General features: G+C 40.9%; 1 protein-coding gene across 1 annotated transcript; it reads left to right on the forward strand.

Moving 5' to 3' along the window:
- The first annotated feature begins 729 nt into the window (after positions 1–729).
- Positions 730–17119, forward strand: LOC307164938 (alpha-2-macroglobulin-like). Its single transcript, XM_079882162.1, has 34 exons — positions 730–898; positions 4345–4531; positions 4598–4754; positions 4899–4951; positions 7044–7064; positions 7173–7338; positions 7418–7502; positions 7584–7698; positions 7780–7900; positions 7993–8102; positions 8176–8346; positions 8421–8648; positions 8746–8958; positions 9037–9186; positions 9559–9720; positions 11328–11421; positions 12754–12904; positions 12993–13218; positions 13307–13430; positions 13758–13879; positions 13958–14009; positions 14106–14189; positions 14278–14454; positions 14932–15007; positions 15097–15253; positions 15330–15404; positions 15489–15651; positions 15730–15914; positions 15983–16201; positions 16283–16404; positions 16524–16605; positions 16683–16766; positions 16843–16948; positions 17026–17119. The coding sequence occupies exons 1-34, from the start codon at positions 819–821 to the stop codon at positions 17064–17066; spliced, it is 4359 nt and encodes a 1452-aa protein (XP_079738288.1). The 5' UTR covers positions 730–818; the 3' UTR covers positions 17067–17119.
- Positions 17120–17233: the final 114 nt, after the last annotated feature.

Consider the following 17233-nt stretch of genomic DNA (forward strand, 5'->3'; position numbering starts at 1 on the left):
TCAAAATGAATGTCATAAAATCACGATTTCATGGTCTGAAGCTGGCTTGATAAATTAAAATGACAAACATGACACTCGTTAATAAAATAATTGTATAAATACAATTTATTATTATGTAATATAAGTTTTATCTCATATTAAATTAGGAAAATAAACTGGGTTGAACCCAAAAAGCTCTAAACAAATTTTAGAATTGTTAAGACGGGAGATATATAGGCCTACCATGTATAGGCTATATATATATATATATATATATATATATATATATATATATATATATATATATATATATATATATATAAAATAATAATAAAAAACACACAACAACAACAAAGTTAAAATAGGCCAACATAAATAAGATGTTTAGGTTACAGTACAGCTGCACCTGAGTTAGAGAAAATAAATGTTATGTAACTCTGAAATCAGAGCGAATAACTTTGTTGTTGTTGTTGTTGTTGTTGTTTTGTTTGAATGATCTGAATACATACGGCTGGAGACAGCGATCTTTATTCACTTAGTCGATAACAAAACGTAACAAAACAAAAAGTGGATGAAAACGTGTTACTCAGCTGAATAAAATCGCTCTGAAAGTGATTCCACAGATATCTTTATGTGTTCTGTTTTAAAGATGCTAGGAGTAATAAGATTATAAAATTAATTTCAGGTGGGAGATTAATCAACGAGGGTTTACATATGCCTATCGCCAGGCTAGACTGAGACTGATTCGAGCAGTAAATAATGGTAGATCGTTGCAGAAGTTCTGCGGGGTTTCTGAAAGCAATTCTTATTTGACGTTTGGACTTGGATGATTGTTCTTCATGGCTGTAAAGGAGATTTGTGTTTGGGCAGGGCTCTTTTTGGGTCTTTTTCTTTTTGCTGTTGATGGAAAGACAGGACCGTAAGTAGCCTACTATTGAGTTAATTGATAGTCTAAATTGGTTTTCGACTTTTTATTTAGAAACTAGAGAGCAGTTTTAAAACATGAGGCGGTCTTCATAAACATTCAAACGATTTCATCCGTTCTCGCGCAAAGAGACGCGAAAGAAACTCAATTCAGTAAGCGCGTTGTTTAGGCTACTATGGAAGGCCAAAAGGTTCAAAAACACGTTTATTTTAATATGTGATGTTGATGGACCAGAGCTCCGACGCAGTTTTCAAAGTACTATTGTATGGCATAGTACTGATGCTTGTATCGAAATTGCATCGAAATACCACATGATTGATGACATTTAAAGCTTCGAAAGTCATGTATGGTCGGAACAGCTGATTTGAGAATTTGTGTTTTGTGACCCCACCTGATGTGTAAAAGAGAAATGATTATCCAGAAGGAATTCTTTAAATGATTTAACATGATAGCTACTTCCCTACAACATGAATTGTAAAAAAAAAAAACATTGGTACAAATTATCAGATTAGATAGACCTGTATTGATTCCACTGTCACGAACTTCCGAAGCTTTGTTTGGTCACGTACTTTTTCTGCTCTGCAGTGTTAGATATGGTGGAGAAAGCGTGACCACCAAATGTCGCTAATGCGCATTGTGTTAAAAGCTTTGGGTAATGAACCGTTTCAAACGCTTCAGAGAGCCTTGGTTTCCCATTACTATTAACAACACGTAAAATACGTATCTAACTAATTTATGTGTTTGCGTGTGAAATCAGCACGCGTAAACGCATATTTAATTTGTTTAATTTGCGTGAGATGCATAAAATATCAACACTTGTCACTTGTCAGGTTTGAATGGGTCAGTGGTTGCTTAAGACTTGGGTCAAATCATTTCTGTGAGACTAGAGGGGTGTACCGTTCATAGACCACGCTACCACCATTTAAAGTGCCTTGAAACCATAAACAGTAAAATAAATGGACACAGCGACCCCATAGACTTCAGCGGAGAAAAGTGAAGTAAATTACAAGAACTCACTTCCTGATGGCTGAGCGTACTGCGCAGACTCAAGCTTGATGTAGCATATATAAAGATAATGTGACGTGAGCAACCTGTCTGTCGTCTAGTAGCTGTGCCAAGAGAAATCTGAATCATTCCCTTCCGAAACTTGCAGAGACTGAGAATGTGAGTAGGAGGTGTCCATGAGCTAGGAGCAGGAGTAACTTTTGCTAAGTATTCTGATTAATTATTTTGTCATTTTGCCTCCACGTCCCCCCGATTGCCCGCGAGCTTCTCCTCCTGTCTATACGGTAATCTCTCTACTGTGCATTAGAGTCGCGTGGTTATCATGCAATCGTTAGCCTATTTTTATTTTTTTTTAAACTGCTTCTACTGGGCCATAACGTAAGATACAAGGTAATGGAGCCTTTTATACATTTTCATGTTTCTTTAGAAATAAATAATGGACAAATGAGTCTTTAAACGCCTCAGATGTAAAGTTATTCGCTGTCAAAGTGACGCTAAAATGAATGGGAGTTAATGGAATGCTAACAGCATGTGATGGTCTGCTAATCAATGGCGGCCCCGGGGAAGCTTCAGTTTCCGGCTGATGGATTACCCCCTTGCTTGAAACGTGCAGCTGTGTATGATGTTGACGTAATTTCCACTGAAACAGGAAGCTGACGGAACATCTTGAATGGCTCCTCCCCCTTTTCAAAAAGCCAATACCGTATAGTTTACATTACAGACAGTGAGCATAGACAGTAAAAGAAATGGACACAGCGACCCCATTGGAACTCAATTGAGACAAGTGAAGCCCATTTTTAGCGATTTCTTAGCACTTCCTTTCCTGACGCTCCGACTCAAACCGAGCAAAGTGTTACATGGACCACGTGAGCAACCCGTCTGTCTTCTAGTAGCTGTGCCAAGAGAAATCTGAATCATTCCCTTCCGAATCTTGCAGAGACGGAGAGTGTGAGTAGGAGGTGTCCATGATCTTGGAGCAGGAGCAACTTTTGCTAGGTATTCTGATTAATTATATTGTCATTTTGCCTCTACGTCCTCCCGATTGCCCGCGAGCTTCTCCTCCCGTCCATACGGTAATCTCTCTACTGTGCGACAGAGAGTCGCGTGGTTATGACGCAATCGTTAGCCTACTTTTACAAAAACTGCTTCTACGGGGCCATAACATAAGCTGCAAGGTAATGGAGCATTTTATACATTGTCGTGTTTCTTTAGAAATAAATAATGGACAAATGGAGTCTTTAAACGCCTCAGATGTAAAGTTATTCGCTGTCAAAGTGACGCCAAAATGAATGGGAGTCAATGGGATGCTAACTGCAGGTGAAGTTCTGCTACAAGATGGTGGCACGCGGCCGGCTTCAACTTCCGGTCGACTTCCTTCCCGCCTGACAGTGAGTCATACTTGACAGCACCATGGAAACTAATCCGTGCGCTGATACGTTGGATTCAATAGTAACGTCAGAGGTGTGAATAAATTGTAGCCATTTCATTCTGAAAATGGAATACAACTCGAGCATTTGAGCAACCGAACACACATCTCCAACCCATATTGCTCCGTAACATGACAACGGTATGATGTTCGACCGGTTGAACCAGTTCACCAAATCGAACTGAATCGTTCAAAACAGAGTCAGCGCTGATCCTGTTTTCTAAAATTACTCGCTTTCAGACGTGCCTGACAGTCACTCCGACTCGAAATAAACAATATCCTGGAGTATATGTTACTCCAGTAACTCCAGCAGTTAACTGATGAAACTGATGAGCACGAGCAGCTGACATTGAGCGTCCGTTTACTACTGAACGTACAGTCAGGTAAAGCCACGGTCGCTTTGGCCAGGTGGTATTTATATCATAGGGGGGCGGGACGCTTCGGATTCTAGAGAGCATTTGTTTGGACAGATTGATGTGATGAGAAGCTGAAGACCGCGGTGATGTCATAATACGTGATCCATTTTAGCAGAAGTGAGAGACTAAGTTTTGAATGCATATCTCCTAAATGCAAATTTTGTCATTGTTTTGGAACACACCAGCTTATTTAGGCTAAGATAGCCTATGATATAATATATATATATATATATTTAAGTCTTTGTTCTATTGTATTTGTGCTATTGCTTGTACTTTGTTCATAAGCGTCTTTTATGAAACATTATTTATTTAAATACAATTATATATTTAGTGGGGCCAGTGAAATTTTGACAGGGCAAGTAACCAGTCCTATGTTTATAATGTCTCTTAAGACCTGCTCTTTTTGTTATAAAATATAGTTAAATCTTTTACAGGGGAAAAAATTAAATAATGGCCCACCTTGCATTTCAGCAGGACCTGGGCCTACTTTTGCAGTGTCTGTTCTTTATTCTTAATCTTGACAATGTCGCCCACTCTCTCTATGAATGTACACTTACACAAGTACATGTTCTGACCCGACTATGTTTCTACAGGTTATTCATGGTGACGTTCCCTGCAGTGATTGAGTCAGGCACTGACGCCAAATTGTGTGCAATTCTTCTGAAACCCAACGATAGTCTCACAATGACCATTTCTCTGTTCGATGACAAAAACAGGACAACTCCACTTGTGCAGCAGCGATCTGCTTCTGCAGAGATTTACCGCTGCTTTAGTTTCCAGGTCTGTTATCATTCTACACATGAACATTTTGTCTAGTTTGATGTACATTAACATGTTTCTCTACAGGCTCCTCAAGTAGATGGAGTTTCAGTGCAGAAGATAAAGGTGGAAGTTCAAGGGAGCTGTTTCAAAATGACCGAAGAGAGGAAAGTCATGTTCAGATCTTACCTACCTTTGACCTTCATCCAAACAGACAAACCCATCTACAATCCAGGACAAACGGGTGAGCTACAAATGACACTTGGATGACTATTAGGAGTATGGAAAGTCTGTTGTGTTACAAGTTCATTTTCAAGTGTCTAGAGTAATGGATTTGAGCATTAATTGACTATATATATTTATTTATATATATTTTTTTTTTTTGCAGTGAATTTCAGAGTTGTTACTATGGATTCCAAGTTTGTGCCTCTTGATCAAATGGTGAGGCCTGATCTCTTTTGACATTGAGCAATCTTGCTGCAAACAAATTGAAATATAGTGCATGTCATGTTTAAATGCACAAAGTTAAGTTCATCATACTTGTGCATTTTTTTTTTTTTTTTTTCTCTAAAATGGTTATTTGTGTATTTATTTGGGCTGTTGATTCAACGCGTTAATTAATCAGTCATATGGGGGGGGAGGGAATAACGTGTTAAAATTAACGCATCCGCCACAGCATGCGTAGTTCATCTTACATTTTATACAGTTGATTGGTGACGAACATGAAGCAGGGCTACAAACTTTAGAGGGATTCTTGAAGGTTGAGTTAAGATATCTGGGCAAAAATGTCCCAGTATGAGTTTGTCTCTTATATAATATGTTAGTTAAGCAATTTCACACAAGGGCTGTTTTTGTCCCGAGTTGCATGCACAAGTGCTGATTTTACATTTGAACACTTCAGTAAAACAAGTTAATAATGTTATACACTATTGCCAAAAGTATTGGGACACCCCTCCAAATCATTGAATTCGGGTGTTCCAATCACTTCCATGGCCAAAGGTGTATAAAATTAAGTACCTAGGCATGCAGACACTTCAAGCATTTGTGAAAGAATGGGTTGCTCTAAGGAGCTCAGTGAATTCAAGCATGGTACCATGATACTGTTAATGGTATTATAACAAAGTGGAAACAATTGGGAACAGCAGCAACTCAGCCACAAAGTGGTAGGCCACGTAAAATCCCAGAGCGGATTCAGCGCATGCTGAGGCTCCCAGTGCGCAGAAGTCGCCAACTTTCTAACTTTGTGTGCCTTTAGGATTAGCTCAAGTACGGTGCGTAGAGCTTCATGGAATGGGTGTCCATGGCCGGGCATCTGCATCCAAGCCTTACATCACCAAGTGCAATGCAAAGCGTGGGACGCAGTGGTGCAAAGCAGCTGCCACTGGACTCTAGAGCAGTGGAGAGATGTGTTCTCTGGAGTGACAAATCACGCTTCTGTCTGGCAATCCGATGGACGAATCTGGGTTTGGTGGTTGCTAGGAGAACGGTACTTGCCTGACTGCATTGAGCCAATTGTAAAGTTTGGTGGAGGGGGGATTATGGTGTGGGGGTGTTTTTCAGGGGTTGGGCTTGACCCCTTAGCTCCAGTGAAAGGAACTCTTAATGCTCCAGCATACCAAGACATTTTGGACAATTTCATGCTCCCAACTTTGTGGGAACAGTTTGGGGATGGTCCTGTTCAACACGACTGTGCAACAGTGCACAAAGCAAGGTCCATGAGCGAGTTTAGTGTGGAGGAACTTGACTCACCTTCACAGAGTCCTGACCTCAACCCGATAGAACACCTTTGGGATTAATTGGAGCGGAGACTGCGAGTCAGGCCTTCTCCTCCAACATCAATGCCTGACCTCACAAATGCACTTCAAGAAGAAAGGTAAAATCCAATAAACACTCCTAAACCTTGTGGAAATCATTCCCAGAAACGATGAAGCTGTTATAGCAGCAAAGGGTGGGCCAACTCCATATTAAACTACGGATTAAGAATGGCATACCATTAAAGTACATGTGCATGTAAAGGCCGACGTACCAAAACTTTTGGCAATATTGTGTATTTTAGACACACAATTGTCTGTTTTTGTTACGTATAAAAGTCACAGCTTCTCCGAGCAACACCGCGATGTTTCTGAAGGAATTCACACTATCGTGAATCGGGGGAACCTATTCAATGGCCCATTCATAGAGAGAAGCAATTACTGCATTCCTTAATGAATTAGCCATTTGAATTAATCGAATAAGTGACTTGCTCATATAGACATTTACTGCCACCTACTGGCAGTTTTAGTTTCTTAATTAGTATCATTTAAAAAGTCATATTTCTAAAATAATAAACAGATTAAAAGTATATTTTACCAAATAAATTGTCATACCCTCATGTCGGTTTAAGCTTAAAAGCTTGTATTTATTTTTTGAAAACTACTTGTTGCTATGTCTATTTGATGCTTTTAACACAGTGACTCAAACAAGCAGACTTGAAAGTATCCCCAAAAGATTGTTTTACAAGTCACTGTCTAATATTCCTGTCTTTGTTTTGCAGTACTGTCTTGTGGTGGTGGAGGTGAGTGCAAGTCTTGTGTAATCCTGCTTTATTTCTGGGTGTTCTGTTTGAATTTAACATAAGGTTTGCTTTATATTTTTATTTTTTTCTGACCCATGGTTTTAATAGGACAATAATAATAACCGGATTGGTCAGTGGACAAACGTTTCCTCAACGGTGTGGATTTTGCAGCTTTCTCATGAGTTAAACCCAGAGGCTCAGATAGGGATGTACACACTAAAGGCTTTTATTGGTGATCGAACAATCTCCCAGGTTTTTGAGGTGAAAAAATATGGTAAGTCATTATGTTTGAGTGCAAAAGTACAACTGTAGATCTGAGGCCCTAATTTAAAGCTGTTTTTTTTTTTATTTAGTTTTACCAAAGTTTGACATGACCTTAAACACACCACAGATGTACAGCGTTGGATATGAGGGACTGAAAGTTGAAGTTTGTGGCAAGTGTGTGAAGCTTTTATTTTCTTGTTTGCTGCATTGTCTTGTGGTTGGTCACATGATCTCCTTCCTTACAACGTTTCCCAGATACACATATGGCCAACCTGTGCCTGGCCAAGCCTTGGTGGAAGTGTGCCGCGAGCCGTTTCCATATGCTGTGGTTCCTGAGGTGACCCGTCTGTGCCTGAATGAAATCGTGCAGGTCTGTGACCGATATACAGTGCAGGTTTTTTTCTTCTGCATGTGGTTGACTTCAACATGACCATCTGTGTTCTGCTACCAGATGAATGACACTGGCTGTGCCTCCCTTACCGTCGATACATCAGTGTTTTTCAACACACCATTTGAGAATAATCTGCAAGACATATTTCTTGTTAACGTGAACGTCACAGAGGAGGGAACAGGTGAGCTATTGGCTGATCTCAACCAATGGCACATGCTTGGAGGAAGTTGATGTTTATTTGGTGTGCTAATGTTTGTGGTTATGGTTTTTCAGACTTGCTAATGTCAAAATCTGCAACGGTGTCCATTACGTTTGAAGTCGGCGAAGTCACGTTTGTGGAACTCCCAGGTTTCTTTGAGCCCGGATCAACGATTAACGGAAAGGCAAGTAAAAGTTCATCATTCGTTACAGAAGCCTTCGCTTTGGTAATGTTTCCTAAACTTTCTTTCCCAACAGATATCTGTGACTCATTTCAATGGGACCCCAATAGTGAGCAAAGAGGTGTATCTCCTGGATAGTTCCAGCTGGCCCAACAAACTGCTGCTGAATCTGACCACAAACCAGAACGGACTGGCCACGTTCTCCCTCAGCACTGCTAATCTTCCTAAAGCTGGGCTTAGTCTAGTGGTACGACTTGATTTTATCGTTATTTTTAAATGAAAACTTGTCACCGTAAACCAATTCCATTCATTGTTCCCCAGGCAAGTGTGACTCTAGAAGTAGTTTATGGTTACAAATCGCCATACTTCACTGCAGATACAAGGGTTGTTCAGCTTCTCCAACCTGCTACTCCATACAGCCCAATGTTTAGTGAACTGACTATAGTGAAGCTCAAGCAGCCATTAAAATGTGGTGCTGCGTTTCCAGTGACGGTCAAGTATTCTTTTGTTGGAGAAACTGGCGACTACAACACTGACATCATCTACATGGTGAGTGGACAGTGCTTTTGTAGTTATCTTTGCTGTTTTGATTGCTGTGCTGGTCTGTTTGTCTGCCATCTTTTATGTATCATTTCCGTCTTGTTAGGTCATGTCCAAAGGAGTGATCGCCCACCATGGATTTCAAAGGGTTAAAGTGAGAGCTTTTGATACGGTCACAAATGGTACGGTTTCGTTCAGACTGTTTGTCTGTGTCGATTTGGCTCCAGTAGTGCAGATTCTGGCCTTCTGCATTCTGCCCAGTGAGAATGTAGTTGCTGCTAGTGCGTCATTTGACACAGAAATGTGTTTCCAAAACCAGGTATGATGTGCACTAGCATCTTTTGCCTTCAAGTGGGGAATGATGACGTGTCCTACAGCGTGTTGGTCCTTGTTCCAGGTGTCTCTACAGTTCTCTCCTGCTACGGCCGTTCCTGCTGAGGGAAATGTTCTGACTGTCTCTGCTGAAGCAGGATCTCTGTGTGGCATCAGTGCTGTAGATCAGAGCATCCGGATCATGGAGCCAGGAAGACGTCTGAGTGCGGAAATGGTATCCATGTGCCACTGATCAGATTTTCTGTTTGAACTTTGGTGCTCTTCGTGTGTCAGTCAAAAATGAATTTGACCATTGACCTGAATTAAATTTATACTTAAACTGTTGTACATCTTGAATGCTTTAGAGCACACTTTTCAAAGATGATACTTAAAAAAAGTGAACTTAAATAGTTACAGAATTTTGTTTGTTATAAAAATTGTATGTTTATCAATTAAAATGTATATTTTTATTTATCTAGATTAGCACTAACAGTGACATTTTAAAGGGAAAAAGCCAGAAGGTGGAAAGCTACTTCAACCAGCTACTCCAGGCATTTTTGATGTGTCTTACTTCTCTCTCCCCCTCCCCCCGGCAAAATGTTCTCAGGTATTCAACTTGCTCCTGGTAGGATCATTATCAGATCGTTATACATATGAAGTTGAGGATGAACAGGAGTGTCTGAACGTTCGGCCCCGTCGAGAACAGGAGTGTCCGAACGTTCGGTCCCGTCGAGCTGTTCCTACAGACCATGCCTACGAAATCTTCAAGGTACAAAATAATTTGTAATCGTGTTTGTCTGTGACCATGTAAACTCATTAACCTGTTTTCATTTATCAGAGTAAGGTTATAAACTGTTAAGCATCAGAGGTGGGAGAAAGTCACACGTGTTCAAGTCACGGCTTCCTTGGTTTGTCTGCTCTGCATCTTTAGTCAGTGGCTTACCTCAAGAAATCTAATTCTGCTAAGGGTCAAGTTACATTACCAAACAGAAAATTAGAGTGTAAATTGTCCTTGACTAAGGAAAGAAACACAAGTACAACTGACTTTCAGTCACAGCTTTCGATGAAATCAATTGAAGAGACATTACATCTCTCTTAAAGGTCCCATATTTTCAAAACGGAAATTTCTTGGCTTTTTCCATAACAGAGGTCTAGGGGCTATGAAACTACCATATAAGTTTAAAAACAGTCGATCCACAGACAAATGCTCACAGCCTGCATAAAGTAGCTGTGCCTCTTCACAAGCCGTTGTGACTTCCATATAAATGTGATGTCAGAACTAAGTCACCGCCTTCAGTCACCACCCCCACCAATGATGGGTCACTCAGAAAACAACAGGCCAATCAGAAGAGAGGCTCATGAATATTAAGTAGGCCAAAACCGACCTGTTTTGGGCAGAGCTCCTGAGAAAAGAGCTGTTATATATATATATATTGAGACGTTCTTTGGTACTTGTACTGCAAATATATATTAAGGAAATCAAAACCTAAAATAAAACTTCAGAAAGATGTACAATATGGGTCCTTAAGTCACATTTATTATTTATAGTGCTTTTTACAATACAGATTATTTCAAAGCAGCTTTACATAGATGAGAGGAATGCAAAAAAATAAGTATATAGCCGCTCTGGAGTAAACCGTGATGTCATCTTGTATAATAGTGCCAATGCAGGCAGATCTATATTGTTGAATATTAAATTAAATGTTACATTTAATTACCAACCAAACTATTTTGTCTACAGGTCTTTTTGAAAATTAACAGGTTTAAATGTTGAGGTTTTATTGAAAATGTTTATGGTGCCCATTATGGCGATCAGTGTTTCATTTAGTTGGACAGTTTGACTCTTGGCAGAGCAAGTCTCAAGTCCTTAAATTGACTCAAATCATGTGACTGGAGTCCCCCACCTCTGTTAAGCATAAACTGATCGACACTCACCTTGATTTTGCCCGTCATGTAAAGGCATTAACCTGCGTTCTGTCTCCTAATTGAAGTGCACGTCTTATATGTGAAAGGAAAGCGTCCTTAAAGAGGTAATTGATTATGATTTCACTTTTCTAACTTTAGTTAGTGTAATGTTGCTGTTTGAGCATAAACAACATCTGCAAAGTTACGACGCTCAAAGTTCAAAGCAAAGGGAGATGTTTTATTTGAAAGAAATTGCTTTAAGGAATACAACAAACGACTGCTAGCCGGGACTACACAAGTTTCCTCAGTGACATCGCTAAACCTAAAATTTACATAAAGCCTGGAACGCGATTTATAGGTTATCAAGACAGAATATGCTAATCAATGACTAAAGTCAACTACACAAGCTACATAAATTCATCAACTAACTCCATTTCCCATGTGACTTTGTTGTCTCTGTTGCTCTGACAGAGTGTGGGGTTGAAGATTGCAACAAATCTGCATGTCCGAGAACCTCAGTGCCTGAAGTACAGAGACCTGAACTACTATCGCAACTTCCGTGACGGTATGTCTGTTAGGTTCTTGATCTAGAAATTGGATATGACTTGGTAAAACAAGAAAAAGGAGTACTTACCATGACATGGTTTGTAAAGGATTGCTCCGTAACTGTCAATATAGGGCTGTCTGTTACGGAGTGAGAAGTTTAGCATGACTCTTTACATTGTGTGTGTATATACAGGCACAACTAATGCCTAGATGTGTTGGCGATGTCACCTTATAAAGAAACGCTAGTGATGCACAGATCACGGTTATATCTGCGGACACTGCATGTAATCCTCAGGCCAAGTAATAAAAATAACGTTCCAATGAATTTCAGGTGGCTTGCGGGTGGATGAGAGAAGTCATTAATGTGGTGATTTTAATTAAGACTCGTCACTCATTTCATGGTAAAACACACCCGTTTACAACAACGTATAGACCTATCTCTAAAGCAAAACCTTGCCAGAGCACCTCCTAGTGGTTATCATCAGGCACTAATTTGCAGACTCATTAAACTATGCAGTTGCGCATGTTTAAGCAGCAATGGAGGCAAAAATTATCCGAACGTTTTACTGTAACCAGGATGACTCAATGTATGTAATGTATAACAGCTGTGAAGTGCTGTATGTATATGACAAACTAATACAGCCTTTGCTCGGGCTGAACTTTACCTTCTCGTGTGTTCAAAAAGAAACAGAAACTGTGACAATTAAGTTTGAAGTGAGTAAAGCCTGTTTAAGCTATTAAGGAAATGTAATTTTGCCAAATAATTTACTTTAAACAGATTTTCTTTGAAAGCAGCCCACTGCAGTTACTCTACACTGCACTTAAATCTGAGTAATTGTAGTGCAACAATTGGGTGTGGATATCTAAATCAGGGAAAATCATTGGTTCAGGTTGGTGGCGGGTGGATTTATTTTTAATCGCAGAATCGGGTGACGTTAGAGCTGATCCGAACATCTCTATGCGCTACTGTTTTTAGTTGAAGTCGTTTACACGGACCCTTAAAGTGCATCCAAAATACAATGCACTGATTATGGCTACAATGGGTTACTTTGAGCTTTCAGTTATTAAATGAATTCCAAAATGAACTCTTCATCCTGGCCAAATAAAAACTTGTATGTGTGCTTAAGGAAAACCCCCATTTACTGTACTTTACTGTACTGTGCATTTGTAGCCCATGTTCTCCCTTTAACTGGACCACTATTATCCCATCATAGTATATTACTCTTAAGTGTGAATCTTTGATCGCAAAGACTGTTTTCCTTGCAGTGTGCACAAACCTGATTTATATAAAATTGATAAATGGGAAAACAACTCAAATGGCTTTTGTAATCCTAGCTTGTCTTTGTTTCAGTGATTAATTTTGGTCCGCCTGCAGCCTTTCCAAAACCTGAAATGCCTCTTGCTCCAGTAGCAGAAAGTGCTGGAGGTGGCACTTCCTCTTTTGATGTGACCGTCAGGACTTACTTTCCAGACACCTGGTTTTGGCAGCTTGCTCAAGTGGGGTTCGTGAAGCATCTTGTTCCCTCTAAAACTACTTAACCATAGTTTTTACTTCTGTTCCTCTTATTTCTCTCTTCTGCTGTCTTTCAGAGACACTGGATCCACACAAGTTCCCCTCACTGTTCCTGACACCATCACCACATGGGAGACTGAGGCGTTCTGCCTGTCCTCAAAAGGTTTCGGTCTGGCTCCTCCTGCTCTGCTGACGGTCTTCCAGCCCTTCTTCCTGGAGATCTCCCTGCCGTACTCCATCGTCCGTGGGGAATCTTTTGAGCTGAAGGGCACAGTTTTCAACTATCAATCCAAGTGCATCATGGTCTGTCATGGTTTATTTTTATTTATATAATAGATATGAAAAGATAAGGTCCTGTGTCTTTGCTCCATGTGCACTCTTTTGTTGGCAGGTTAAAGTAACTCCAGCTTCCTCCACGGCCTTCACTCTTAAACCATATCCTGATCCGTATTCATCCTGTCTTTGTGCCAATGGGAGAAAGACCTTCAAATGGGTTCTCTCAGCTTCGGTTCTTGGTTAAGTCTCTTTCTCTCTGTCGTGGCCTTATGTTGAGAGTCAGACTGGTAACCCAATGGTTGCGGGTTCTATTCTCAATACCAGCAGGAAACAAATGAGGAGCCCTTGAGCAAGGCAACTAAACCCCAAGCCACAGCAAAATGGCTGCCCTCTGCTCTGGATGCGTCCTTGTTTTGCATTTTCACTACTCCTTATGTATGTGTGCTAACTTTGGTTAAATGCAAAGAACAAATTCAATCTGACATGTGAAAGGCAAATATGGAAACCCTTAAACCTTTTTTTTTTAAGTGTATGAGGTGTTGCTCACTTATTGTCTGTCATTACAGGAACTGTCAATGTGACTGTCCGTGCTTCAGCTGAAGCATCCCGGACTCTATGTGGCACTGAGGTCGTAACCATCCCGACAAGAGGACGCATTGATGTAGTCACTCGAAGTCTACTCGTCCTGGTCAGTGTTAACCAGCCTTCTGGAGTTTGATCATGGAGATCATGCTGCTACTGATGTGGTGTTTTATTGCTTTTATAGCCTGAAGGAGTTGAAAGGACAAACACCCAGAGTTGGTTACTATGTCCAAAGGGTTTGTTAGGACTCAATGATTCCCAAACACCATTCTCCCTGTATTGCCAAACATTAGCCAAGTGCTCAATTCTGATCCGTTCTTTTCGGTCTGCAGGAAACGTTCTCTCTGAAGACGTGAGACTGACATTTCCAAAAAATGTGGTTCAGGGATCAGCCAGATGCTCTGTTTCAGTCCTTGGTAAAACATTTCATTGAGTAGAAACTGACAGGTAATGTTTAGCAGAATAACTGTTTCTGATGTAGGTTTAATGCTTGACATCTTGTAGGAGACATAATGGGTCGTGCGCTGAAGAATCTGGATAGGTTATTACAGATGCCGTATGGCTGTGGAGAACAGAATATGATTGTTCTTGCTCCCAATATTTACATCCTACTGTACCTGGAAGTCACAGAGCAACTCACCCCAGCCATCCGAGAGACCGCCACAGGATACCTTCAGAAAGGTATGGTATTGGGGGGGGGCTGACCTTCAGTGATCTAATTCAACCATACTAGGCAAAGATTACTTTATTAGATTTAGAAATAAGAGTGTTGAACTTCCTTTACCTGTATCCTTTTGTTCTTTAATCCAGAATTGCAGAAGCTGAAAGGTTTGTTTGAGCGGCGCCTTGTACTGTACACGTGTAAATATGCATTTCAAAAATAGATTTAGAAAAAAATAAACCAGCAAGCCCAGCCTGTAAGGCAAAAGTAATGTAATGCATTACTTTTTATGAAAAGTAATGGAATTGGTTTCTAGTCCATTACTTTAAGTTACTTTTTAAAAAGTAACTTTCCCCAACACTGGGTATGGATGAACAGATCCATTTTGAGTGTTGGAGCCTAAATTAATCTTAAGGACTTTCAGTCCTGTGCTTCACATTGAAGCTGTCAAGACTCCCTAATAACCCCCCTGACATGCGTTTCTTTGACTTGAACAGGATACCAAGGACAGCTAAACTACAGACACAGTGACGGATCATACAGCACATTTGGTTATGATACATCCAATACATGGTGAGTTTTACGCTGTCGTTCTAGTCTTGTGTAACCGTTGTGTCCCCCGCAGTTTTTAAGTTGTTGTTTTTAACATTATCCATGGCCAGGTTGACCGCCTTTGTCATGAGGACTTTTGGTCTAGCGGAGCGCTTTGTCTTCATTGATCCGAATGTCCTTCAGAGTGCAAAGGACTGGCTAATAAGCCAACAGGGTTCAAATGGCTGTTTCATGCAACAGGGCACTTTGTACCACAACGACATGAAGGTATACGCTTTATCAAATTCACTGTAACCCATAGACTCTTAAGTGTTTTTAATCCATTTGATGGGTGTTTTTTTAGGGTGGTGTTGGTGACGAGGTGACCATGACTGCCTACACTGTTGCATCGCTGCTTGAACTAGGTGTCCCCACCACGGTAAAACCGATCCAGTAGTTGTATGAGCTCCTTACAGATGGCCTTCCTTTTCTGGCTGTTGTCTGATATCAGTTTTGCTTTCAGGATCCTGTCATAACCAATGCTTTGTCATGCTTGAGGCCTGTCATTGGGAACCTGGGAAACACTTATGCCACAGCTCTGCTGACCTACACCTTCAGTCTGGCTGGAGAGACCACCACTCGATCACAGCTTCTAACAACCTTGAACAACCTTGCTATTTCTGAAGGTGAGATTTACCAGCCTCTTGTTTTAAGTTCATCAAGTTCTTTTGTCATCAACTTTCTCCCCTCCGTCTCATCCTAAGGCACTAAGGTCCATTGGTCTCAGACGACATCTGGTGATACTCTGGCGGTGGAGATCAGCTCTTATGTGCTGCTAGCGGTTCTCGCTGTTCAGCCTCTCACGACCACTGATCTGGGCTATGCTAACCGCATTGTCAACTGGCTCGTGACCCAGCAGAATCCCTATGGAGGCTTCTCCTCCACCCAGGTGCCTCTGACTACCAAACATGAGTGCAATCATTTATGAGGAGTTTTTAATCTGGTGCTTGTTTTTAGGACACTGTGGTGGCTCTTCATGCCCTGTCTGTGTACGCTGCTCAAGTGTTCAGCTTGGACGGCTCCAGCACTGTTACTGTACAGTCCTCAGTAGTAGGAGACTCTTATAGCTTCAAGGTGAATCGGGACAACAGGCTGCTGTATCAGGAGAAGCCGCTGAAGAACATTCCAGGCGAATATAGTGTTAAAGCGTCAGGATCCACTTGTGTGTCTGTGCAGGTCTGTATCTTCACTCCCTCAGCTTCTGTTGTGCACATCCAAATCTTACTGTGCTTTGTTTGCTCTGCACTCATACTATAGGTTGCATGTTTCTACAACATCCCAACACCCGTTAAAGCCGCCAAAACGCTGAGTGTTGAAGCGCAGGTGACTGGAGACTGCCAACCGCTTGGAGCCGATCTCATGTTGACCTTCACGGTGAAGTAAGAACACCTTTGGCTTAGCTTCCTTTTGTAAGAGTCTTAAACATGAGCTGGTTTCAGGACATAGTGTTCTTAATCCTGTTGACAAAACCTCTTTATTCCCCCATCAACTCATTCAGATACAGTTGTGTAAAACCAAGCACTAACATGGTTCTAGTGGACATTAAGCTCCTGTCGGGCTTCACCGCAGATACGTCACTGGTTTGTATTTAAGACAATTTAGAAAGTCCCAAGCTTTTTCAATTGTAATTGTGTAAATGATGGTCTCTTCCCCTCAGCTCGGTTCTTCACCCCAATCGTTTGCCCCGCTAGTGGAGCGGGTTGATGCTGAAGATGATCATGTCCTAGTGTATCTGAAAGAGGTGAGACTGTACACTGGGTATAATTCTCTAGCTGCCATGTTCTCATGTGCTGCTGTTCATCCTTTCTGTCTTGCAGGTTCCCAAAGGCGTCCCCATGAGTTACACTCTGCAGCTGAAACAGGTTCTTAAAGTGGAAAATCTCAAGCCAGCAGTCATAAGGGTTTATGACTACTATCAGCCAAGTATGCTTTCATCCTAATCATGCTTTGCCCTGAATTCACTGTTAAATGATCCAAGTCATTTTCTGTTCCTATTTCAGGTGACTTGTTTGAGACCACCTACACGTCCCCCTGTCCATGATTTGATTCAGTACTGGCTGTAGGACATGGACTTAAATAAAACTGCTTTTATACAACCAGTCTTATTGTTGCCTCTTGTTCCTTATCTTTTTTTTATTTTTATTTTTTTATATAAAGGCGCAAGTTGCAGTGTTAATGAGTTTCTATTTGTCCTCTGACTTCAAATCC

Source organism: Squalius cephalus (genome assembly GCF_949319135.1).
Source record: "Squalius cephalus genome assembly, chromosome: 1".
NCBI lineage: Eukaryota > Metazoa > Chordata > Actinopteri > Cypriniformes > Leuciscidae > Squalius > Squalius cephalus.

What these genes read in the sequence shown, in the direction of transcription:
- LOC307164938 (XM_079882162.1), top strand. Translation starts at nt 819, where the DNA reads ATGGCTGTAAAGGAGATTTGTGTTTGGGCAGGGCTCTTTTTGGGTCTT. An exon ending in GCCTGAATGAAATCGTGCAG is followed by an intron (nt 7,699 to 7,779) that starts GTCTGTGACCGA and finishes TTCTGCTACCAG; the next exon opens with ATGAATGACACTGGCTGTGC. An exon ending in GATCAACGATTAACGGAAAG is followed by an intron (nt 8,103 to 8,175) that starts GCAAGTAAAAGT and finishes CTTTCCCAACAG; the next exon opens with ATATCTGTGACTCATTTCAA.